This window comes from Globicephala melas, chromosome 1 (genome assembly GCF_963455315.2).
Source record: "Globicephala melas chromosome 1, mGloMel1.2, whole genome shotgun sequence".
Lineage (NCBI taxonomy): Eukaryota > Metazoa > Chordata > Mammalia > Artiodactyla > Delphinidae > Globicephala > Globicephala melas.
Window position 1 is genome coordinate 178,248,165 of NC_083314.1, and position 27,068 is coordinate 178,275,232.

A 27,068-nucleotide genomic window follows, 5' to 3' on the forward strand; every position below is an offset into this window, starting at 1 on the left:
TATTCTACAGGTGTGCAGTGATATTTTACTGTGGTTTTAATGTGCACTTCCTTGGAGGGGGATATTGCACGTTTTTCGCGTGCTTTTTGGCCTTCTGTATATTTCTTTTGTGAGGTGTTTGTCGAGATGCTTGCTTATTTTCAATTGGGCCTCATGACTTATTGAATTAATTTGCTAAAAAATTGTTAAGAAATTTTGCATCTATGTCCATGAGGGATATTGGTCTTTGGTTTTCTTATAAAAATTCTGTTTGTTTTTGCTATCAGAGTAATGCTAACCTCATGAAATGATTTGGAAAGTGCTTTCTCCTCTATTTTCTGAAAGGATTTGTATAGGATTGATATTAATTTTTCCTTAAATGTTTGATGGGATTCACAAGTAAAGCCATCTAGGCCGGGAGTTTTCTTTGTGGGAAGGTTTTTAATTACAAATTTAGTTTCTTTAATAGATATAAGGCTATTCAGATTTTCTATTTTTTCTGTCCATTTTGGTAATATGTGCCTTTCAAAAAATGTGTCCCATTTTATCTGAGTTGTCAGATTTAAAAGCAAAAAGTTGTTCAGAATATCTCCTTGTTATCCTTTAAATGTCTGTAGGATCTGTAATGATGTCCCATTTTTTTCACTGTGGACTATTTGGGGCAGGAGGTAGGGGGGATAAAAAGAGCCAGATTCCACTCTTCCGCAGTAGGAAATCAGTAGATAACACCTCTGATGGGAAGAAATCAAGAATAGGTGGTAAAAACATGGTATTTAGAAAAAATGGAGGTAAATACAAGAAGAAACTGGAAAAGAAATGAAAGTAGTTACCTCTGTGGACAGGATCAGTGTGGGGTGGGGCATGGTGGGGCAAAGGATGGAAACAGTTCATTCTAAACTAGTACCAAGTTCAAGTTCAGGGTTCTTTCACTCTAGATCTTGCCTGTCATTTGCCTTTCTCTCCCCCAGTTCAGGCTGGGCTGAAGATGTGCTCCTTGTTTCAATCCTTCAGCAAACTCCTCTTATTAGCATCATTAAGGGCCTTGGTTCAGTCTGGTTTCCCTGGTGGTCAGACCCAATTCCTATCCTATTTGCAGAGATGGCAGACCTGGACATCCCCAAGGATCCTTACTTTGGGCCAGTGGTGTACCTGGTATACCTGGTATACAAATTTTGATTATGTTGGTTATAGGCCTATATAAAAATGTTTATTTAAATAATTGTCCAGTAATTTGTAGGTGAATTTTAACAAAATCAATACGTCTGCAAAAGGTACAATTTGAGCAACTAATAAATCATACAATTGATATCATGCTTGATTTTCTTTGTTTCATTCGTGAACTAAAATTTGCACTTTCCAAAAAAAATATTACACTTCATAGTCTGCACTCTGTTGCACTGTTTAAAATTTTAACCACCAATAAAAACTGTAAGTGGTTACACAGAATGACAGAATTGGAGCAATTCAAGTTTTGCTTCATCTTTATAATCACTATTATCATTTACTTCAAATAAATTATTTAAATGCAGGGATATGTAGGAACACAGGGGCTGGAAAAGTGAACTGTGCCCCAAGTAGGCTTGAACGATTCCAAAACAGTAGAACTTCATCTCCAGATGCGGGTGTGAAGCTGAGTTTGTGTGTGTTGTGGGCCCACTGTATACCTGGGAGTTCTCAGAATTAATTTCCATGTAGAATACAAGCTTTTATTAAAGGATAATTAATATAAATGTGCTAATTCGAAGTTTCCATATATATTATTAAAACTCGACAGAACTTAGACCCACTGAAGATGCTTAAGTGGAGGAGAACTTTATCACAGATCTTGTTTAGAATTGCCAAGTGCGTGATGATAAAAAGCAGAATGGCTTTTAGTCTTAATTTTCTGATTGTTTTTTAATTGTCTGCATGCAGCCAGGTAACCACTCCTGCCCTTAGTATGTCACAGTCAAGGGCCGACCATTCAATGGCCACTCTGTCACAGGGAAGGACACTCACTGTCTCTACTCGACACTCACTGTCTCTACTCGACCCACCGTCCACACTTGACCCTCTCATCTTAGCTTCTGCTTCCCGGATCCCAACAACCCTTTTCTTACAGGCGTTGTCCTCCACACTGTTGAATCCAGCACACATCTTACTGGGCTTTTCAACATCATCCAAGCAGTTGACCACGTCCTCTTTCTGGAAACATTCTCTTCTACTTCTCCACCCACGTGTCCGCGCGCTCTTTCCGTCTCCTTTGCTGGCTCACACTCTTAGCCGCACCCATTAAATGTTGGCGTCCCCAGGGCCTGATCCAGCCCCTCTTCTCCTCTGCTGTTCCATTCTCACTAGAATTGAATCGACTCCCATCACACCAAACACTGCTCACAGGCAAGCCACTCTCACGTGCTAAACTGCCTACTTCCCATCTCTGCTCAACAGGTCACTGACAAAGCAAATATGCCCATAACCTAAGACATTCATTTATTCATTTGACCTTCCACAAATATGTATCTGTCAGTAAATGGACACCAGCCATAAACATCCAGCTTTTTTTTTTTAAATGTTTATTTATTTTTATTTTTGGCTGCGTTGGGTCTTCGTTGCTGTGCGTGGGCTTTCCCTAGCTGAAGTGAGCGGGGGCTACTCTTCGTTGTGGTGCGGGGGCTTCTCTTGTTGTGGAGCGGGGGCTTCTCTTGTTGTGGAGCACAGGCTCTAGGCTCGGGGGCTTCAGTAGTTGTGGCACGTGGGCTCGGTAGTTGTGGCTCACAGGCTCTAGAGCACAGGCTCAGTAGTTGTAGCACACGGGCTTAGTTGTTCTGCGGCATGTGGGATCTTCCCAGACCAGGGCTCGAACCCGTGTCCCCGGCATTGGCAGGTGGATTCTTAACCACTGCGCCACCAGGGAAGTCCAAACATGCAGCTCTTCCTCCAGTATTCTCCCATCTCAGTAACCACATCACGGGTCACCAGGTTACCTAAGCTGGAAACCCAGGAATGGCCCTTGATACCTCTTTCCCTCTCATCCTCTGCATTAGATCAATCCGTCTCATCTATTCTTTCTCGAAAACACATCCCAAGTCTCTGTACCTCTTTCCATCTCCACCGCCCACTCCTGGTCCAAGCCACGATCGTTTCTTACCTGGACCACTGCAGCCGCCTTCCTCCCTTCACGTGTCCTACTCATTCTCCATTTTGCAGCCAGAGAGGTATTTTTGGAGATGCCAATCTTGCGTGATATCCTCTGCTTAAAACCCTTCCCCCACGTGGTGTACAGAGCCCGACGTGACCCGGCCCGTCTGTCCAGCCTCATCGCACTGCGTTGCAGCCAGTCTGGAGACCCCGATCCTCCACGGGCCGAGCAGCTCCTCACTCCCAGGATGTCCCATGCGCACTGCTCTCTCCTCTTTGCCTCGCTCGCTCTTCTCAGCCCTTCTGGGCTCAGACTACCCACCTCCTCCCCAGTGAAGCCTTCCCTGCCCCACCCTGAGATCCACTAGCCCAGGGAGGGCAGTGAGAGTGTCATCCTACTCATCGCCTATCCCTGGCACCCAGTCCTGAGACTGGCCCCCAGGTAGCTGCTCACAGCAAGGGCTGGCAGTGCCTCCCTGTTGTTGGAGGGACGGAGGCTTAGTGACTGGCAACAGAATCACCTGTGTTGTCTGGAACACACCTCGGGACGGGTGGTCTCTGTGGACAAACCATTAAACAGAACGCAGAACTGCCTTTCTGCAGGCTTGGCCCAACTTCCCAGAAGTCCCCGTGGACCCCTGAAGTGAAGCACCTCAGGAAAACGTGCCCCAAAGGCCGGGCTTTTCCCCCTGACGCTGCCCTGGGAGCCATGTCAGCACCTCCCCCCCTTCCCTCTTCTCCCCACACCACCCCCTGAGGGGCTCACTCACCCAGGGTTTCCAAGGGTCAAATCGGCCTAGATCCACACACTTCCTCCGAGGCAAAATGTACCCATGACTTTTTTGTGCTTTTAAGTTAGACCAGAATAAGCATGAGGTGTGAAGGTTTATTACCCCCTGAGAACTGTTTACACCAGGTGTGTTGCTTGGTAAAGACCGTGGGGGGCCCATGTCCGGGGCCAATGTCCGGGCTCGTCTGAGAGCATGAAGTGGGTGGGCGCAGGGCCGGAGGCTCGGTAGGGCCATTGTTCCAGGATCAATTCCTTCTAAAGTCCCAACTGGATTACTTGACGCAGCTTAATTAAGGCTGCTGTGTTTTCTTCTTTCTCCTTTCTTCTAACTTTAAGTACTTACTGCTGTTCCAGCGGAATACAGAGAACTTGCTTCGCTGGCCACTCGGAACATGTAGGTCAGAGCTCTCTTACCAAAAAGTAAGTAAAATCATACAGGATTTGATTAATATAGTCCATAAACTTCTATCTGAAAGTATGTATGTGTCTGTCTGTCCATCCATCCCTCCCTCCCTCTATCCTACCTACCTACTTACCTATCTTTCTTTACATGCCTCAGAGAATATACTTTTGTTTCATATGCCCATGCAACATTTATAAAACTTGATCAAGTAATTGGACAAAAAAACACAACAGATTTTTTTTTTTTTTTTTGCGGTACGCGGGCCTCTCACTGCTGTGGCCTCTCCCGTTGCGGAGCACAGGCTCCGGACGCGCAGCCTCAGCGGCCATGGCTCACTGGCCCAGCCGCTCCGCGGCATGTGGGATCTTCCCGGACTGGGGCACGAACCCGTGTCCCCTGCATTGGCAGGTGGCCTCTCAACCACTGTGCCACCAGGGAAGCCCGCCCAGATTTTTTTTAAACGTAGAAAACTTCAGGTTACATTTGCTGATTATAATCCAATAAAATTCAAAATAGCTAATTTAAGGAGGATACTTTTATTTTTTAGTATTTAGAAATTACAAACACATTCCTAGGTAGCTCTAAGATGAAAGAAGAAATCAAAAGTAAATTAAAAACGACACAGGGGGCTTCCCTGGTGGCGCAGTGGTTGAGAATCTGCCTGCTAAGGCAGGGGACACGGGTTCGAGCCCTGGTCTGGGAGGATCCCACATGCCGCGGAGTAACTGGGCCCGTGAGCCACAACTACTGAGCCTGTGCGTCTGGAGCCTGTGCTCCGCAACAAGAGAGGTCGCGATAGTGAGAGGCCCGTGCACCGCGATGAAGAGTGGCCCCCGCTTGCCACAACTAGAGAAAGCCCTCGCACAGAAACGAAGACCCAACACAGCAAAAATAAATAAATAAATTAATAAACTCCTACCCCCAACATCTTAAAAAAAAAAAAAATTTAAAAAACGACACAGAAAGCAATTAAAGAACACTTAATACCAGAATTTATGTGATAAAGCTGTATTTAGAAAAAAATGTATAACCCTAAAATGTCATCATTATTCAAGAAGATAGGTGAAAAAAACAAAACTAAACTAAACACCTGTCTTAGAAAGCAAGAAAAGAACAGTAAAGATAAATCAAAACAAGCCAGGTAGGAGAAACAAAAGGTTAAAGGTACAATCAACAGAATAATAAAAACAAAGTAGCAAAGGGAAACCAATCCCAAACTGGTTCTCTGAAAAGAACAGTAACTTCCTCAAAAACTTAGTTATGAAAAAAAAAAGTAAAAATATGCAAGATTAAGAAAGAGAAAGGAGAAATAACCAGATATAGGAAGTATTAAAATAATCTTTAGAGAATACATACAAATGTATGGCAACAAATTTAAAAAACCTGAAGAGAACTGGATGATTTTTGAAAAACCAAATATGCTACCAAAATTGACCTATGAAGCAGCGGGAAACTTGAATACTCCAATTAGCAGAGGGCGTGGGGGTGGGAAAGGGGGGTGGCGGGTGACGATTAAAAGGAATCTTTGAAAAAGGTTCTGGAACCGGATGGATTTGAGGCCTACTTTCATCTAACTTTTAAAAACTAGAACTAGAAACTCCAAGTCTTAAGTCTTGCAAGCCACAGAAAATGGTGGGGAGTTCTCCTATGTATTTTATGGAGGTAGCAAAATTTTAATTCTAAAATCTGAAGAGACTGTGAAATGAGAAAATTATAGATAGACCCCCTCTCACTATAAAGATGAAAAGACTCAAAATACTAGCCAAAAGAACCAGGAAATGTATCAAAAGAATAACAGATTAACACATTATGACCAAATGGGGCTTGTTCCAGGGACTAAGGGTGGTGTGGTACCAGGAAATCTGTCAATATAACGTATTCCATTTTTAAAAAATTAAAGGAGAAGAAACAATATGGTCACAACAATAGATGCTGGAAGGGTTTTGCTGTAATTCAACAGCCATTCCTAACCTAAATTCCTACAAACAAAATGAAAAGATGGTCAGACTCACTGCTGGTAATTCACTAAAGCAAGAATGAAATGCGACTTGTCCCTATTAGACTGGTTGACACTTCTGGCGGGGGCACAGAGAGAGGGCACTCAGGTGGGCCGCAGCCCTCCACATCCCCACCAGCATTTCTGGAAAGTGATCTTGCGTGTATCCTCGGAGACAATCGGCTGCTGGGAATCTGCTGCACAGAAATAAAACTAGTGCATACGTACGTAAGTAGGAGGGTGTCTACTGTAGCGCTGGTGTTGGGGGCGGGGGGGTGGCGTGAGAATCAAGTGAATGCCCTTCAATACAGGAATCGCTGAGTCCACACAGGACAGTCACACCATCAGTTGTGCTGCATTTAAGGGGACAGAGTTACACCAACCTGAAGGTAACACTGAGAAGGTGCAGAAAAGTATACGATTCCAATGTTATGAAAACGAACGCTGGGAACGACATATGACTATGTCTGTGTTCTATGTCTGTATATAATCACATGAACATAGTGAGAACACAGGCCATCCACGAGTTCACTGGTTTTGAGGTGGAGTTGGGAGGGATATGGGGCGGAAGCAACGGCTGCCCTCATATGCTGTAACATAGATATGAAATTATATTTTTGTTTCCCATTTGTATGCAAAAATTTTAAATCTGACGTTTAGAAGTTTCAACAGGATTATTCCTGTTGGATAATCAAACAGGAATAAAAAGCAAAGTTCCCTTCTTCCTTTGGTGTCCACAATTGCTTCAGGCACCTCCCAGCCCGAGAGACGCAGCTTGGACCAGCACCTACTCCTCAGGACCTGGTCTCCACAGTGACCTGGTGTCCGAGTGTCATGCGCCCTTTCCGTGCCTGGCGTCCTGGGACAGCTCGTCTTCAGATGCCGGCCCCCTGCTCCGGGGGCCCCTGCAATATTCTAGTTGTGCTCTCGTTTGGGGGAGTGAGCCTCCCCTCCCCTCCCCTCCCCGACGGTGGACGGGGTATTTGAATGAGGGGGAGCGTTTCTTGATGAAATCCAGCTCTTTGCCTGTTCCACGCTGAACCCTGCAGCTGAATGTGGCTGGAGAAAAACACCACCAGGCTGCCTGGTCTCACTTTAAATTCCTGATCACCAACCTCAAATGGGCCCGTTTGTTGCCTGGCAAACATCCCGTACCTCCCTGGTCTGTTCACTTTCCCTTTATCCTAAATGACCGTTTTCTACCTCTCCCTTCTCTCCAAATTTCCATCCCCTCCTGCCCCGTCCTTACTCTCTGCTGATCTCCCTGGGAAAACAGAAGAAAGCAAATGAGAATCTCCAGTAGTTTCGACCTCATCTGCCCACGTCCCCGGCCAGCCAGGCTCCCTTCTCCCCGTTATTATCGCCCCTTGTCTCTAGAAGCACCAGCCATCTCTCTCCACTTATGGCCGGATTACTCCAGAGGAGTTGTCAATATTCATTTTCTCCAAAATCTCTCTTCATTTTTTTCTTGAATCTATGTATCCAGCCTTCACCCTCCCCACGCCACTGAAACCACTCTTAGGAAGGTCTCCAGTGACCTCAATGTTGTAAATCCAGTGTTAACTGTTGGTCCTCATCCTACTTAATCAGCAGCCTTCGATAGTTCATCTCCCTCCTCTGTGGACCTTTCTGGACCCCACGCCCTCCTGGTTTCACACCCGACTCTGGAAGGCGCTGCTCTGTCTCCTTTGCTGCTCCCCTCCACCTGCCTAAACTCTTAAACTTCAGGGACCCCCCAGGACTCAGATCTTGGACCTTTTTTCTTTGCTGCCCTCCCCACACTGCCCCACTCCTTTGAGGATTTCATATTTCATCCAGGCTCCACTTGTCACTTGCACGATGACTCCCAATCTTATGCCTTTGGCCTGGACTCATCCCTGGAACTCCAGCGCCCGGCTGCCTGCTTGACCTGTCCAGTAATATCAAGTAGGCACCTTGAACTTAAAAAATCCTGCTCCTGCTGAAGTCTCCTCCTCAGAAACGACAACTTCCATCCTGCCAGGCCTGGACCAGTAACCTCAGAGTGGTGAGGTGAGCGCAGCCAACACGAAGCCCGGGCCTGGCTGACGGGAAGAACTGCCAACTCTGGGAAGTTAAGCAAGGCCCAAGGTGCAGGGCTGGCCTGGGAACGCGCTTGCCCGGAGTGAGGGAAAGGCTGCGTGTGACTGCACGTGTTGTAATACGTTTGGCATTTGTCATTGGCGATGGTTCTACAATCTATGGGACAGCAAGAAACCAGAAGGAAACAACATGTTTGGAAGTCAACAGAGCATTTTATTCCACAGGAAGAAAAATAACGACTCTGATATGAGAAACAGATTCAAGAGTCTCAACAGATTGGTGAGTGTAAGAGTGTTCACACGGTGGAGACCCAGATACTTTATTTTCAGAGTATTATCGAGCAGCTACTATGGTATTTTGAGGCACAGATGATGCTTAAAAACAAAGTGGCCCAGGAGCCTTCCAAACCCCGAGGTGCGTCTCCACCACGGTGAGGTACTCGGGCCGCTAAGAGGCCATGTTTCTGTTTCCCAGTCAGTGGTGAGCAGGCCCAGGTGTGGGAAACACAGAACAGCCAGCCTTTCTGGTGGGTGAGGAAAGCAGCTGTGGCCAGGCGGTGATGCGGCCAGCTGTGCTGGGTCAGGGCATCGAGGGGGCTTTGCTTTCTGCTTGCCCAATTTCTCTTAATTCAATTTATTTTACTTTCCTCGGAGAGGAACCGGGTACTTGAGGCACCAAGAAAATCGGCAGAAATTATCCTAACGAAGTCTCAGACATCGCTGGCTAAATGCCAATTGAAAAGCCAGAGCCAGGGCCTGCTTCCTCCAAAGCTTTGGATTTTTTTCCTGGCAAACCAGGAAACTATGTCCAAAGCCCCTGAAACCTTACCATCACCAGGCCTGGCACGAGGGCTGCGAGGGCGGAGGAGCCTGAGAAGCTCTTAGCTGGCACCCACCCCCCAACCCCGCCCCATTTGGTCTTTGGATCCCATTTTAACATCTGCCTCTTCCAAGGCGCAAACATCAGGGGGGAGCTGTGCAGTAGGGAGATGAGTAACTATTGTATTTCGAGGGCTGATGAGATTTAGAAAGGAGCCGGGAGGAGGGCATCTCAACACCCCTCTGGAGTCTCCTGGAAGCACCATTCCACAGCGCAGCCCTCAACCAACTTCCCATGGGCAGAGCTGCAGAGAACACAGGTTGCTGCTGGGCCCAAAGTCAGGCTTCCTTAGTCATACCAAGCTCCTCAATCCAACAGAACTCCCAAGTGACTTCATTCCAGAAAGTGACAGAAGGCTCACTGACACAAACCATCAACCCTCTGAGAGTCTCATCGTTAAGAGGTCATGATCTCAGGCAGTGCGTTACTGATGACAAAAACCACAAGCCAAACTTGTGGGGTGCGGGGTGGGAGGCTGGTGAGGAAGACAAGAAGCCTGCAGGGAGCCGCACCTGGCACATGGCTGTGGCCCAGCAGGACCAACCAACCGACGGACCAAAAACCCACCCCGACCCTTCAAAAGCTGGGCTTCAATTCTGCAGTCCATGAACCCAGAGTTCAGGGAAGACTATATACAAATCCTGGAGTTCAAGACGAGCCCTGAAAACACTATTTTGCCAGAGCACTAAGCACTTGGGTTAAAGCTCTTTGAAAACACACACACACGCGCGCACACACACACACACACACACCCCCGAGTAGGGAGAGAAAGACAGATTAGCTTCATTTGTGTTTTGGAAGGATCTGGGTCATGAGTCATAAACACCAATACCTTCCACGCATCCACTGATCCGATGGGTCCTTTTAGATCTCAGCTACGTGAGACATGGTTGTAGAGACTGACTAGATTTATTAAAATAAAAATTAAAAAATCACAAGGCTAGTCATTCATTCTAGGCCTCCCCTCTCCCTACCTTGGTTATTCCTTACAGAAAAGAGAAACCACAGAAACAAGACCCAGGAAGGAGAAGACACTCGGTCTAGGCCTTGCCACCGGGTGGAATTTAAAACCAAGGGCAAGAGATATTTTGGCCAAATCTTGGCCCCAAACTTACAAGAACAGCTTTTTAGCACTCAGATTTCATTCCCTTTTCTAAGACTCTCTCCTTCTCCCTCCCTTCTCACCCCAGGGCTGCTGTCGCCCGTCCCCAGGGCTGTGGGGCTGGGCAGCTGCCTGGAGCTTTATTAAGGAGAACAGAGTCCCAGGACCTCCTCCTGCAGCTGCTCAGGAGAGGGAACACTCTCGCTGTGGGTTTTTGATAAATTTGTGGATTTCTGATCTGTTAAACAGTCCTACGGGATTTTTTACCCTTCTAAGTTATCAGCGCCTACCAATGTTTCAAACTGGCCTCTCTGATAATAACCCAAGGAAACCTTATAATGCTGGCGTGTGTGTGCGTGGTAACAGAACACACCTCACAGTTTTACCTCAAAGTCTGGCAAGACTAGTCAGGAGAGAGCCAGTGAGACAGGCAGATAAAAAATAATTTGTGACACTCTTAAGAACTATCTTTAAACTGGGGGAGAAATAAATAAAAGATGTGTCCGAGTCAGTCCCCTAGGCCTCATCAAGGGCTGCCTCTGGGTCTAGACACTTCGGTTCGCAGCTCCAGCCGGGATGAGCACAGGTTTCAAAGGCATCGCTCTTGACGCACCTGCCCCCTCACCTCAGCCCACCTAACCGTGAATATTCTAGTTTCCCAAACTAAGGCATAACATTCTGCAGCTTCCAAGAATCCCTCTTCACGGACAGTACCCTGAATGAGACGTGTAGAATTAGTGCAATAGAAGATCCAATATAATTTTATATTACTTTACAGTTAACAAACCTTTACACACATCACAGGCCCTGTTCAGAAATGCTCTTACGTATTTACAGACACACAGTTGTACATATATACATGTTAGCAAAATACAGGGCAATCTAAAAATTAGATTGATCTCAGTTACACTTTGTTTTAAACGTTACTCAACCAATGCCTCTTAAAAATTACCTCCCCATAATCTAAAGTAACCCCCTGCCCCACAAATTAATATGGTTCCATCTGTAACCTCCCTCACCAGTATTTACTCTCCCTCTTGATAGCATCCCCCCAAACCTTATTCTGGTTTCCTCTAATTTAAGCCAAGCCCACGGGCCTCTCTCCTCCTGATTGGTTTGGGGTCTACGTCTGGGAGTGTCCCTCCAGCAGCTGGGGTTTCTCAGGAGTCCAGCTCCAGCTGCTCTTGGTTTTCATTGAGTCTTAACATAAGTTGCTGTTCATAGTAAAGGCTCTTTGCATAGTTTATTTCTTGTGATAACTTGATAGCAAGGACCTCTGATTTCACGTGAACCTGAAGAAAAGGACAGAATGAGTAACCTGCCCCCAAGGTGGGAAGCCAAACAGAATCACAGGACACGGGCCATTGAAATCCACCCAGGCAGCAGCTCCCAGCCTGACTGCGGATCAGAACAGCATGGGTCGTAGTTTAAAGAGACAGATTCCCAAGGGCTCTACTCCTAGTTATGCCGATTCGAGGTCTGGGGTGGATCTCTGTATCTTTAACTTATTCCCCAGGTGACCGTGCAGTCGACCCATAATCACCTGACATTTGGGACTGCCTGTAACTGAGAACCAGTTTCAGCTCTGAGGTGTGAGGATCAGCTGAGGTGAGACTAACAAAGACTGGGGATTCAGATCTAAAGTCTGGTGATGGTCAAAGCACACAAATGCCCTCGAGGCCTTTCTTATCAAGACAGCTCACTTGCCTTGAAAGGGCGAAAGTGCAGCTGGGCAAAGCTCCCCACCTCCGAAAGGAACTTGTGGAAATACTCAGGCTTTTGGGTGTTAACTCAATTAATCTACCGGCCCTAACCTAAGCCAATGACCCCAGGGGAGCCTGCACAAGCCAAACCAAACCCAAGCGCATTCCTGGGCAGGGAGAAGGTCAAGGGAGAGAGGCCCAAAAAGGCTGGTTGCTGTTTCTCATCTGTGGAAACACTGAGATAAGCAGGGCCATTTTGAATGGCACGTCATTCTCGAATGCAGGCTTGAAAATCCTAGCATTCCAGGTGAAAAATGAGCAGGGCTAACACCTGGTTTCATGAAAAAATCCCACGTTAGAATACGGCTGGCGGTGGGGTCCCTCACACGCGCTTCTGCCGAGCCAACAACAGCCCCTCCAAGCGGAGGCAGCAGAGTGGTCCAGGCTGCCAGCCCTGGAGCTGCACGGGCACGTGGGTTTGAACCCCAGCTCCCTCCGGTGTTGGCCGGATAACCTCGAGCAAGTCACCTGTCCTCACCAAGCCTCCTGACCACTAAGTGGGGACAAGAGCAGTACAACATTAAATAATCTAGAAGTACCTAGAGTCCAGCCTGACACACAGTAAACCCTTAACGAATGCTGGTTATTAACAGCAGCGGTGTTGTTGAAAAGTCCTGCCATAACAATATCTTGTACCTTTTGGAGGTCAAGTGTAAAGTTTATTTACAGAGATTCATTGAGCTTTTACAGTGGATGGGGGCCTATGCTAGATACTGCTTCCTTGTGCAGGAAAAAAAGTTAATTTCCAATTATTCTAGAGGTGAAGCAATGAAGAAGCCAATGTGTCCGCTAACGCCTTCTTAGATTCAATGCGCCGAAGAGTCCCGTTTTAGGAATAAAACACCCCCGTGCATCATGTCAGCTGGTCCTCACGGCTGATTAGAGGCGGTAATCCTGCCCATACTGTATGGGTGGGAAACTGCGGCACAAGCGTTGAGCAACCCGCCCTCCGGTGGAGCTGGGAGAGCGGCATCGTCCCACCCCACACACACTGAGCGCCTTCTGCCTGTGGGACTAAGAAGCAGGACCCCTGGGGACTCACAACAGCCCAGCCCAAGCCTCACACGTGGCAAACACATCAGCAGGGCGGTGGCCGGCTGAGGAGATAGGGCAGGGGTGCACTCACCATCGGCTTCTGGTGGGAAGGGCCGGGGATGGACACCCCACTGCTCGTGTTCACGGCCTTCTTGGTCACCTGCACATACACCTTCCCGTGGTCTTTGGAGACGAGGCAGTGGTAGAGATCGTCGTACTTGACTTCCAGGAAAATGGCCTCCCGGTCTAGGTAGTCTCCGCTTTTCAGGAAGTAGACGGCCTTGGAGGAGATGAGCACACAGTAGCTGTCGATGTTCTCCACGGCTATGAAGCTGCAGAGAAAGAGGCGGAGTGAGAAGGGCACGCAGAGCTTTGCCAGCTGCTCCTCCAGGCTGAGGCTGTAGGAGGGGGGCCCGAGGCTCCGACCTTGAAGCCAGGCTCCCTCCCTCACTACACCTTGGGCAGGTGGCTCACCCACTCTGAGCCTCCATCTCCTTGTGTGTGAATCAGGAATAAAAAAAGTGACACTGGCCTCTCAGGGCTGCTGTGAGGCCAATGTGTAAAGCACAGAGCCCTTCCACAGCGGGGCTCGATAATATGACCAAGTATATCAATAGGAGAAACAATTTTATGGCCTTTTTATAGCCTAAGGCTTAGAGAAAACTGTAGCAGTGCTTTGTTGGGCAGAAGAAGGAAATACAGTGCTTTGAAATGCTGACTGAAGCAGCAGCTGAGAAGGTTCACAGGGAAGATGGGGTGGGGGAGGGGCAGCCACAGGGCTGGAAGTCGTGGGCAGGGGTGGTGACGGACGCGGGGAAAGCGGAAGCGGATGGGTCACCAACCTAGGCGCCGCGAGAGGATGGCACGCCCTCTCCAGGTGCGCACCTATGTCCACTTCCTTTTTGTCACAGTTCTAGTAAGAGGTCACCTGGTCTCAGCTCAGCACCTCCAGGGACAGGGGACTCACTGGTGAGACAACCACCGCGTTCTCAGAACTCAACTGTTAGAGACCACCACTGCGTTCTCAGAACTCAACTGTTAGAGAGTGCTTTTTTAGGTAAAGCTGTAATCTTGATTTCCATAAACTGTCAGTCATCCCTTCTAGGGGCTTCAGGGCCACTCAGAAAAAAATCTCTTCGGGCTTCCCTGGTGGCGCAGTGGTTGAGAGTCCATCTGCCGATGCAGGGGACACGGGTTTGTACCCCGATCCGGGAAGATCCCACATGCCGTGGAGCGGCTGGGCCCGTGAGCCACGGCCACTGAGCCTGCGCGTCCGGAGCCTGTGCTCTGCAACGGGAAAGGCCACAACAGCGAGAGGCTCACGTACCAAAAAAAAAAAAAAATCTCTTCTTCCCTGGAGCCCCCGATTTAAAGTGGAAATTTATGCACGTCAAAGCTCTCAGATCGGCTACTGAATGAAGAGCAGTGACCCTTGGAAACCGCCGTGACAGCTCTCCCAGGCCTGGCTGCCTCCGTCGCATCTTGTGACAGCCTTCCACAATGGGGCGGCCACGTCGGGGGACAGCGCAGGGGAGCGGGTGACGGCAAGAATACTAAGAGCTGACGACAGGCTGGCTGTCAAGCCCCGGCCCCCTGGGACTTGATGTCCTGAGAGGAATTGCCACACCGCAGTTGCCTGGAGCCGCGGCTCCCCTGGAACGGCTCAGGGACCCGGTCCCAGGATGGCTTTGTTCCATGGTCAGCAGTCGCCAAACTCTGCTGGGATGGAGCAGGCCTGCCTGCTGCTGGACAGGCCGGTCCTCTCTCAGGCCCAAGCTGGCGCCAGGTCCCTGCTCACCTCTGGGCTTAGAGAGCCCCCCATTCTGAACACGCCTTGTCTCTCAGCCCAAGGGTTCACGAGTTCTCTCTGAAGCTTCCCGAGAAACACGCCCACCCTGCGCCCACTTCTGAAGGCTTCGTCGCTTACTGTCAAGAGCACTGCCAGGCAACTACTTGTTCTCATTTTGTTTCCCAGACAGGTATTTGACTCTCTGACTAAGCTGATGTAAGAGGGGTCCACACCCTACGCTCCCCGTGTCTCCCTGGGCACCCACCACTGAGTCGGCCACCCCCTCAGGACTCAGTGAAAATATGCCTGGTTCCAGCTGCCATTTTAATTACAGCCTCACATGACAAAAATTGGGGTTTATTGTTCTATTCTAACTGGTTGGCAATGCCAAGAATGTAGACTTGTAAAGTCTCAATGCCAAAATTAGAAATACCCAGCAGCTTTTGGTGTTCAGGCCACTTAGCACGGAATTTCCCATGTCCCGGGCTCTGACAGTATCCAGAGGGCAAGCAGTATCATTTAAAGAGACCAACTGAACTCTAAAATAGCTGGTCCAGGGGAAGAAAAGGTGACAGAAAGAGACAGAGAGACAGAGAGAGATGAGAAAAGCCTCCTGACAAAGAGAGGAAGGATCACAGGACCAGCTAGAACTTGCTGGGAAACTAGCCTAAAAACTGAAAACGGCCTAGGACTTCTAAGCACAGGTGGGCCGGGCACATGGTGACCGAGGCTGTAATGGGCTCTCAAAGGAGACCCCGAAGTTGGCCACTGCAATTAGGGTGAGAGCAGCATATGCATTGAAAATCCAATAGGGATTGTTACCTTTCCTCTGGTCCAGCACAAGATGGGGTACTTCTATCCCATCACCCGTGCCTCCACTCTCACCCTGTTTAGCACCCGCTGTCTGACATTTATGCACAGCCTCTAAGAGGGCCAAGGCCTTTCCATCTGGGCAGCTGCTCTTACACCCGGGCCGACTGGCTGACACTATTAGTGCCCTTTCCAAACTGGACTTCTTTAAAACAGACTCCCTTCCGAGAGGCCACAGACAGTGCAAAGTCCTCCATCAGGCCAGAACAACTTCTGTTCTGGGTGGAAGGAAGGAGGAAGGGTGGCTCTGAGCTGGGATGCTCTAGTGAAAGCTGCTCCACACAGTGGTGAACGTGCAGGCCGGGAGGGAAGGGCAGGGAGACCCGCCAGGCTGGGCCAGCTGCTGTCTCTGCGGCTCAGGTTCTTCATCTGATAGAGATCATACTACCTGCCGTCACAAAGTCAGTAAATCCCTGGGCAAAAAATTCATGGCCGGGCCTCCCTGGTGGCGCGGCGGTTAAGAATCTGCCTGCCAATGCAGGGGCCACGGATTCGAGCCCTGGTCCAGGAAGGTCCCACATGCCACGGAGCAACTAAGCCCGTGTGCCACAACTACTGAAGCCCACGTACCACAACTACTGAAGCCCACGTGCCACAACTACTGAGCCTGCGCTCTAGAGCCCGTAAGCCACAACTACTGAAGCCCATGTGCCACAACTACTGAAGCCCGTGTGCCACAACTACTGAGCCTGAGCTCTAGAGCCCGTGAGCCACAACTACTGAAGCCCGCGTGCCACAACTACTGAAGCCCGTGTGCCACAACTACTGAGCCTGCGCTCTAGAGCCCGTGAGCCACAACTACTGTAGCCCACGTGCCACAACTACTGAAGCCCTCACACCTAGAGCCCAAGCTCCGCAACGAGAGAGCCCACCACAGTGAGAGGCCCGTGCACCACAATGAAGAGGAGCCCCCGCTCACCGCAACTAGAGAAAGCCCACGCACAGCAACGAAGACCCAACACAGCCAAAAATAATAAATAAATAAATAAATGAGTAAGTAAATAAATAAAAGGAATTCGCGTCCATTACAGAAATGTGAGGGGCGAGGAGCAGTTTGTAAACGTGCCCGGGCCTCTCCTCTGTGGGCCCAGGGGCCCTGTTCGTACCCGAAGCTAATACGGACAGTAATTTTTGGACATTTACATGAAATGTTCTCGTCTTTTCAAATCAAAAGCAGCCAAGGGTCTAAGTGAATGGAGGGAAAAGGGAGACAGCGGGGCCTCAGCTGGAGTGCCAGGGTCCCAGACCACGGTCTCAGCAAAAACCCAGACACTGACTTAGCCAACAGCGTCTCTCTCTCCATTTTCCCCCGATGCGCCCCTGGAACTCCCACAACCAGTGACCAAGGCTTTGGGTTTCATCATTACAGCATACGTTTTTTAAAAAACAAAATCTGGAAACCACAACAAAGAATAATTAAAACTGAGCTCCAGATTATGGGTCCCCTCCTGTAATGGAGACCAACCCCAAACCTGTCACTGAGAGAGAGGAACCAAAACCCACGGGGACAAGAGAAGTCGAACCAATGAGTGCACTCAGCACTTCTCTGCCCATCTGCCCCCGCCTCTGTCCCTTTGTCGTCAAAGCCCGGTGTCCCCCGCCCTGCCTGGTCGTCCCCTGCAAAGGCCTGTGCTCCACAGACTTTCATTTGCGTCACTTCAGAGGCTCAGGGTTTCGTCCAGAGTGGCAGCGGCTATGGCCTCACACGAGCTGAGTCTAGACACGGGGCTCTCCACTCTTCATCCCCCGTACCCCCCTCGCTTCACGCAGGGCTGCTCTTGGCTCATGAATGAGTGACCATTGCAAACCCTCGTGGGATGACATGGGGAGGAAAGCCATGTGGTCTCAGGTTGATCCTGAGTGTGTCCTTCTACCCTCTGACCTATTATTAATTCGGAGGAAGAATGAAAAAATGTGGCCAGAGACACACAGCCTCTGGATAAGCTGTACCCTTCAAATATGAAGAACCAGAGAAGCTGCCCAGTGCTCTGTAGACACCGCGACACCGCAAATGATTCTATAAAAAAAACAGGCGGGGACTCCCCTGGTGGCGCAGTGGCTGACAATCCGCCTGCCAATGCAGGGGACGCGGGTTCGAGCCCTGGTCCGGGAAGGTCCCACATGTCGCGGAGCAACTAAGCCTGTGAGCCACAACTGGTGAGCCTGTGCTCTGGAGCCCACGAGCCACAAAACAAAAAACAGGATTTTTAGACATTGGTTAAAAGTTTCACTCATAACTCTCCTTTAAGGAGAGAAAGAGGACATTCTGATCTTGGGATCAACTTCAGAAAGTTTCTTCTGAGAGAAAGGAAAGCTGTGGCACGTGGCTTACACCATTCTCCAAGATGACAGGTTCTAACAGTGGGTGAAGCCGGCAAGGTTCAATGCTGCAGAAGTAGCACCCACTACGACAATATCTCAGACCATGATACCACAGGGCATTCTCATCAACACCAGTGACGTGACCAACAATAGCTTCAACCCTCTCACTCTGTGGCAGGTAGAAACGTTGTCTCCAAGCCCCACGGCTGATGTGCCATTGGAACCAGCCAATCTTAGGTGCCAACTGGCTCTGTCACCAGGCACATGGCTTGGCTCAGAGTTTCTTGCCGTCACGTGTAGAGCGAGGGTCATCATATCTCCTCTTAGGGCCACTGTGATGCTTAGAACTGACCTACATGCCCAACTAATGGTGGCTATTGTTATTTCGTTTGTTGAGGACAGACGCTAAGTTACCCTAATCCTGTGGGGAAGGTCCCCTTGGAAGTCTACCACAGCTCCTTGCTTCAGCAGGTTGGAAAAATGAGTGACCCTCAAGAGACCACAAGGAAACAGGCTCAGGACCAATCATTGCTCCTTAGAGAGAGAGAAATCTGCCAATTGTTCCAATTACCCTTTTCAATTGATTTCTTTCTTTTTCTCCCACTCTTTTTTTTTTTGGCTTTATTAACTCTATTTATATATGTTTATTTTCCTCACTTTGTAGGCATTTCAAAATCAGAAGAGTTCAGAGCTGTCTCACTCCAGGAGTGTTCCCAGAACAGGCTCCTGCCCCACATGTGTCTCTCCCCAAGTCCAGGTGTGACCCCACACCTGTGTCTGAGCCTGGGGTCTTGCAGAGTGTCTCGGCACACAGGTCCCACGGGTCCTCACACTCAGCACGGCCTCTCGAATCCTCTCCTCCTCCAGCACCGCCCCTCGCCGTTGATGGCATCTCCATCCAACCGACCAGGCAAGCAGCCCTCGAGTCCCTCTCAGCCCCACCCCTCGCTCAGCTTCTAAACCTGGTCAGTCTACTGACTGTACTGACGCCTGCCTCCCTGTCCCCTCTCCCCTTCTTCTCTGCCAGGCTGTGCTCACCTGGATCACTCCCAGGGCCTCCTAAGTGCTTTCCTGCCCCCAGTCTCTCCAACTCTGATCCCTTTCTCTGTTGCTGTCAAGGTTACATTTTTAACGTCATTTTGAGTGAGATCCTCTTCAAAATCTCACCACTGCCTACAGGAAGCCGTTACGGCTCTCAGAATCTGTATGGACACCAAGGGGGGAAGCGGGGGGGATTTTAAAAAAAAAAGCTCTCAGAATCTGGCCTTGTAACCCACCTTTCCAGCTTTCCAACCTCTGCTCCTTCCCTCCCACACATATGCTGCCACCACACCCAGCTAACTGGAGTCCCCCCAGAAATGCCGCTAACTCTCCTGTCTCTGAACCTTTGCCCAGCACTCTTCTCTGCGTACATGCCTTTCTCTCTTCTCAGCCCATTTCTCCTTGCGCTGCAGGACCAGATCAACTGCCAACAGCCTTCCCTGGCTTTCTAGGCACAAATTAATAACTTGCCCTTGTGGTCCCATAACACATGGCCCATACTTCTATTTTAAAAGCAATCACAGGGCTTCCCTGGTGGCGCAGTAGTTGAGACTCCGCCTGCCGATGCAGGGGACACGGGTTCGTGCCCCGGTCCGGGAAGATCCCACATGCTGTGGAGCGGCTGGGCCCGTGAGCCATGGCCGTTGAGCCTGCGCGTCCGGAGCCTGTGCTCCGCAACGGGAGAGGCCACAACAGTGAGAGGCCCGCGTACCGCAAAAAAAAAAAAAAAAAAAAAAAAAAGCAATCACATGTTTATAAATAGTTGGTAATACTGTCTGCTTCCCCTGCTAGACTGTGAACTTGTCCTGGGACATAGTAGGATTCAATAAATTCATGTGTTATGTAGTCTCAGAAAATAACAATGAATTTACGTTGTAGGGTCCAATGGAATTTGCCAGTGCACAACTTTGGATGTTGCATGCATTTTACCCAGTGGTAAAGATAAAGAATTCTCTCAGAAGTCTTGATTTAACTTGTTATTAGCAAGCCACTAACTTTCCCTTCCTTCCTCCCTCCCTCCCTCCGTTCCTTTCTTTCTATTGAACTATAGTCGATTTACAATGTTGTGTTAGTTTCAGGTGTACAGCAAAGACAAGCCATTAACTTTTATCAGAGTAGCTGAATAATCCACCAAATGCAAGTTTTAATTTAGTGGCATATCAAAGAATATCCAATTTTCTAAGTGTCAAAGGTTATTGGTAGATTATTTCCTGGTCTAGAAAACGGAAGCCAATGAATTCTATCCCACTTCTCAAAAGGTCTGATCTTTTGTTTTTGTTTTGAGACTGCATATATTACTATAAGGTTTTTATTTACAATTATATGCTATGAGAATCAACACTATAACGTGTGCTCAAAATAAAAAATTCTGATTTCTATCTCTATCTGCAATTTCTCAAGAAGGATAGACAGGATACAAAATATATATAAACAGTATGTTTACAAAGGGGGCAAGAAAGGAGAATTTTTTTTTTTTTTTTGCGGTACGCAGGCCTCTCACTGTTGTGGCCTCTCCCGTTGTGGAGCACAGGCTCAGAGGCCATGGCTCACGGGCCCAGCCACTCCGTGGCATGTGGGATCTTCCCGGACCGGGGCATGAACCCGTGTCCCCTGCATCGGCAAGCGGACTCTCAACCACTGCGCCACCAGGGAAGCCCAAGAAAGGAGAATTTTACTCTTGATTTTCTTTCTTTCTGTACTCTTTGAATTTGCTAATTATGTACATGAGTTTATTTCATCAAAAAGAGAAAAGACTAACCTGGCTGGTGGGTTTATAAGCTATTTTGGCTTACTTTTTATACTTTTTTTTGTATTAAAAAAAAAAGATCTCAATAAAGAAAAAGGAGAAAAAAGAAGAGGAGGAACACACTCAAACAGATGGAAATGAGCACACAACCCAAACGGACCAGGGAGCTGCCTGGCTCGGCTGAGATCAAGTGACCCAGGGATACAGTGACAGCCCTCAAGACACTGACTAGACTCAAGTGGCCTCCTACAGGTGACTTTCAAGTGTCCCCAGAAGGCAAGCACCACCTTCAAAGTCTTGCACGGGAACCACTTCCCAGGTCCTGCTGCCCCTGAAGGGTTCTTAGCTGCTGCTGTTCATTCCTTTTCCTTTCATCTGTAAATATACCAGCGTATTTCTCTAAAGGATAAGGACTCTTTTTGTTAGCACAGTCACAATACTAAAAAATAATGAATAATAATAATTTAAAATGTCAGACATTTAGAAAGGCCCCTAATTTCCAATCAGAACAGGAGCTCTTAATATTCAGGGATCATGGACCCCCACGTCGGCATTCTGGGGAGGCCCATAATCCCCTTCTAAGAATGCTAATTTTAAATGCATAAACTAAAATGCTTAGGATTACAAAGGAAGTCAATTATATTTAAATATATCTATCGAAATATTAAAATTGGGATAGAGAACTGAAAGCTTCTTTTTTAAAGCATAAAATAATATCTAATAAAAACAAACTCACAAATACTATTTCCTAAAACTACATTTTAAAAATATAATCTGATTGTCAAATAAACTCCAGAAAACAGTATGTTTGGGCAGCTACTTAGGTCATGTGCATTGCTTGTAAGCACCTTTTTGGAAAAGGTAAAGAGCCACCCTAGTGCTTACATTGCTAGTATGTAACTTGGTCTGTGATGGTGTATTGGAAATAAAATAGGTACTTTCTTTTTTTTTTTTTTTAATGAGAATGAGGTTTCTGGCTACAGACTAGACACTAGGTACAGAGAAAAATTAATTTAATAAATAGAACAAATTTCACTTTAACAGCATCTTAACCCAGGATCCGATTTCAGAACCAAACTTAAGAAAAATGGAAAGTAATGGCAATTTTGTAACATATCAGAGGAATATTTGATTCATTCGAAACTGAAGCCTTTTCAGTTGGCCAGACCTTAAATCATATGTCAGCAACTATCTTTTTAATACTAATTAATTAAATAAAATAAAAAATTAAGTGAAACTTGATCTGGGAGAACAAAGTTGAAGTAACCATGGCACTGTGGACTTTGCGGGGTTTTCACTACATCAGGAAGTAATTACACAATATTTTCCAGAAGTGAAACAGTGAGTCTAACTGGAAAAAAATGTGGAAACATTTAGTTAGAACAGTAGGGCAAGGTATTAAAGAGCCTTTTAAGGGGTTAACTCTGAAGGAAAATATGCAAATAATTGGGTCTTTAAACATGTTTTTAATTACAATTCCAGGATAAAAGTCAGGTATACTATGGCACTCCTGTGCTTCTCCTGAAAACGCCTTTCTTGCAGAGGGATGCCTCCAACATTCACGTCACCGTGAAGACCCAGCCTGACAACCGAGGATACTTCAGAGGAACATTTGCCAGGTCCCCGATGACTTCTTCCCTGTACACTGAGGAAGGCTACGGTCATGTGGCTTCTTCAACATTCACTGGCAAGATTTAACCCACAAACTTGGGTAGAGACACATGGTTTTCATCTTAAGAGTCAAAAGTCATTCACGCCAACATCTTTTCCTAGTTCTTAGGAATTTTAAGAGTTTCATGAAATCTCTTTTACTGACTTCATTTTGATTTCGGTTTTCAGCTTTCCATGGCTCTGTTTTCAATGCATGTATCTCACTGCGAGCAAGCCTATGTTAGCTGTAGTACACAATTTCTCCCTGTGTTCTTGGCATATGTCATCCTATTGAAAATGAATTTCACGAGGACCAAGGTTTGACTTGAAAATGAATTTCACAAGGTTTCACTTGAATAAGGGTGAGTGGGAAAGAAAATTAAAAGCGCGACGTACAACAACTTTCCAACTATCATTCATTCAACAAATATTTGTTGAGTGCCTAGTATGTGCCAGGCACTGTTCCATGTACTGAGGATTCTTCAGTGAATGGAACAGACAAAAACTGCGGCCCTCATGGAGCTGCCATTCTAGTAGGCTCTGCACCATGTCCCGCTACACCTGGGGAATGACTCTCTGAGCCTCTGATCCAAAGGCCAAAAGTTACATTAGCAAAGTGGTATATAGGGCAGCCATGGCACCAAATCCTCACCGAAGGCAGGCAGGAATATAAAGCCCTCCCTGGAGTGAAACACTGGGGATTCTGGTTATTAGAGTGATGGCCAGAGCTGAGGCTAGACTAAAAGAGCTGATAGATGTGTGCTATGGACAGAATTATGTCCCCACCTATTTGGAGCAAGGAAGTAATGAAGGTTAAATGAGGTCATAAGGGTGGGGCCCTGATTCTATAGGAGACACCAGAGATCTTGCTCACCCTTTCTCTGCCATGTGAGGACACAGCCAGAAGGTGGCCATCTGCAAGCCGGAAAGAGAGCCTGCACCAGGAACCAACTCAGCCAGCACCTTGATCTTGGACTTCCCAGCCTCAGACTATGAGAAATAATTTTTTGTTGCTTAAGTCACTCAGTCTTGTTATGGCAGGCTGAGCTGACTACGATAATGTAATACACCTCCATCACTGAGAGACTTTCCAATAACACTGCAAGGAGCTTGAGTTACAAAAAACACATCTAGGAAGACGCCATCCCATGCAGTAAGCAACAAATGAATTCTGGACTTGACTTTTGATATCCCCGTTCAAATACTGCTACAAAACTATGAGATGAGGTTAGTTTAACAGCATTTCTAACAACGACACTGAAGGCTCTCCTGAGAGATCACCTCTACTTCAGATATCCTCCACCAACCAAAAAAACATTCATGGTCCTCTGAACCCTCCCTAGCTTGCTTTATCTTAAGAAAGATAAATAAGCATTAAGAGAAATTAAACTAGTATTTTGCTACTTATCAGGCAGAACTAATTGCTTTCTCTGGACTGTGGTTCTAACGCCTATTTAGGTTACAGGGCATTTTACGCTAAGAGAGTCTCTGCAGAATGTCCTAAAATAGTGATATACTGAATTCTACCACGTCAACTAGGAAAAACTTCACTAACTGAACATATAACAAGATCCTAAGTGTATAAGGCTCCACATTCAAAGAATAACAGAACAACCTTGAGAACATTGTTGCGTTTCCAAACTTTTCAGCTCCCAGTTGGTTGTTTATCTGTTTTGTTTTACTAGCATTCTGCAGCAAACAACAAAACACCGAAGTTTAGGAAAGTCTCACAGGGCAAAACACCTGTAGATTGAGAACATTTTATCTTCTCTTTCTGAACTAATTAGAAGGAGACTGCCAACGTTAAGGTCCCGCTATGGAACTCAGTTTGAGAACCATTGTTATATCTGAATCTATAAAACATCTGGGCCAAGGAATCTTGTTGACCAGTTCCAAGGCCTAAGAGTCACGCTGATACTCAGATCGGACAGAAACTTCTCAGTCAAAGTCAGAAAAGACAACCTGGTGAACCGAAAGGGCTGGTTTCCCACGGCTCCAACTTACAATTCGTCTTGTATGTTGTCTGTTAGTTTGAAGAGCTGCTCCTGCCCTTCGGCCTGGCTCTCAGAATAGCGGGGAAGCAGGCCCTGCGGCCCTGCGCAGCACCGTGGTTTCCGTACCCTCTGTGCTTGGGTCCTAGGTGGGGAAATGGACAAGAAGCAAAGAGGTTAAGTGTGAAACGTCAAAATGATTTCCCTTCCTTCCTCGTCTGAGATAAAAACACCACTTAACACAGGACATACTCTAAATCTGGTGACCGGAATTAAACTACATTTAGTACCACCCGTGAATGCACTAGAAGAAAGTGGTTAAAGACTCCAGTTTTGAACAAGAACCTCACCGTTGCCATTTTCTAGCTATGTGATCATGGACAAGTCAGTTAACTTCTTCAACCCTCAATTCCAGTTCTCTCTGTAAAACAGGATGATGACACCCACCTCACAGGACTGCCATGAAGATCAAACAAAATCATGCCCATCGAGCCCATGTTTGACAGGATGTAGGCTATCCACCAACAGTGGCTCTTGTTATTGTTATTATTACTGGACTTCCACTTGGTCACACTCTATTTTTCTAGGAAATCTCTTCAGGAGAGGCACCTCTGGACTTGTAAAGGGTCAGGAAGAAGAGTGAGAGGCTTTGGGCATGAGTCAGAACACACCAAGCTTCTCAGCTTCTTCTAGGATGAGCTCAGCTGCGTGGGTGTAGGGTGAGGGACACAGTGATCACAGGAGGGAGAAGAAAGGCTCCATGGACTGGTCCCAGGCCACAGTCTGGGATTCTGCGGCGGCTCTCACTCATGGCCCTCAGCTGTCCGTGGCCCAAAGGAATCTGCTTTGCTGTGGCTTTCAGGGTAGGCTGATGTTGTCTTTCTCCACAAACCATATACAGGGTAATTGATAAGTACTTTTTGGTGTTTTCCTAGAAACAGGAGTCCATATTTGTTTTGGAAAGGCTGTGCATATTTCAGATGACTGATAAGAGTGTGCCTGGTCTGTCCTCGGCCTTGTACTTGGTGTACTTTTCATTATTTGTTCCTGGATTCCATTGAAGCAAAACACCCCTCTCTAGACATATCTACAAGCGAGGCCTAGGCTTACACACTGAATCAGCACTCCAGGATCGTGTGCTAACAGCAGTGGAAAGACTTACTTGCAAGGGCAGAGAAGTGCCTGGTGGGCGAATCAGGGTAAAGATATGGACAGAAACAGTCAGCGGGTTAGCTGCAAACCTGGGACGACGCAAAGCCCTCCTGGGCCCGTGTCAACACTCCGCCTATCAGGCCACGCTGCCTCAAGTCCCAGACCTGGGTAATGCTTGATATGGGCTGGAAAACCAGACATCCAGTGATAATGTTTTAAAAGTTCAGTAATAAGGATGCCCCAAGTACTACTAATTGTGTTCTCCAAGTGAGACTAAAAAGAAGTTCCGACCATCTGCACCAAGGGAATGGGTAAACAACCCAATTTTATTGCTATGATATTAATATATTCACATATTCCTGCTGTGCACAGTCTCAATTCCTTCTTCAGGACTGAGGCCCACTGCTGGCTATTTAGATCCCAACTACTGGTTGAAAATACGGAGGGCAGTGTCGGGAGCCGCTCACAGAGTTCACCCCTCGTAGGGAAGCTTGACAACTGCTGGTGTAAGGATGCTGGAAAACACTGAGTGAGAGAAACCCAGGGGAAGGAGCATGGTGTACTTTTCCAGGTAGCTGAGTCCTGTTCTTATCTCCTTGCCCAGTGAAACATCGACTGTCATTTCAAACACTGTCCAGGACAGGCTAAAAAAGTATCTTTTCCCCAAGGCACCCCTGAAGCTCCTGAAAGGGGTTGGGGCACTGTGGCAGAAGCCCAAAGGCCCCAGGAAGATGTGACAAGCCTGCTCCTCATTTTTCAATGTAATGTTCCGTCCTGACTCCCCGATCTACTGGGAGGTTCAGAGGCTCAACTTCCACATGCATCCCAAATCTCGCTATTTCTCCATCTCTCTCATAACTGACAAATGATCTCTGGATTTGTAACGGATTGTTACTATAGTCTTATAACTTATTCTTTCTGTTTCCACTCCTGTCCATTCTCCTCACAGGAACGAGAGTGACCCTTTCAAAAACAAGTCAGATTCGGTCATGTGCTCAAAACACGTTTGCTTCACATCCCACTTAGATAAAATACTTGCTTATCTGCCTCCCCAACTGACTGCAAACTATCTTCCCATTTCCAAGGTCCTCCATCCATGATCAACCACACACCAACGGAAGGTTGGATATAGTGTTCAGATCCTGCTGCTTGGAGGAGCTCAGCGCGGCATTCAAGGCTCACTGTTCACACAGATACAGGAGAGCGAGCGAGCTCAACTTTGCCGTAGGAGGAAACAAAGTCTCTCTCGTGGTCTTATAAATATAGGGAATACTTCTGGAAGGGGTGATTTAGACATACTATCACTAGAAACAGAGAGCTGGGTTAAAGGAATCCTTCCCATAATAAACCCCGACTTCCTTATTGTTGGAATCCGAAAAAC

General features: G+C 47.5%; 1 protein-coding gene across 1 annotated transcript in view; it reads right to left on the reverse strand.

The window, feature by feature from the left end:
- Positions 1-8,538: 8,538 nt before the first annotated feature.
- The window catches only part of VPS13D (vacuolar protein sorting 13 homolog D), a 244,666-nt gene continuing 226,136 nt past the window's right edge, over positions 8,539-27,068 (reverse strand). The window contains exons 68-70 of the mRNA XM_030878044.2: positions 24,549-24,680; positions 13,217-13,457; positions 8,539-11,619 (exon numbers count right to left, since the gene is read on the reverse strand). Coding sequence (XP_030733904.1) covers positions 11,488-11,619; positions 13,217-13,457; positions 24,549-24,680 — 505 coding nt within the window. The 3' untranslated portion in view covers positions 8,539-11,487. The remainder of the gene's footprint in view (positions 11,620-13,216; positions 13,458-24,548; positions 24,681-27,068) is intronic.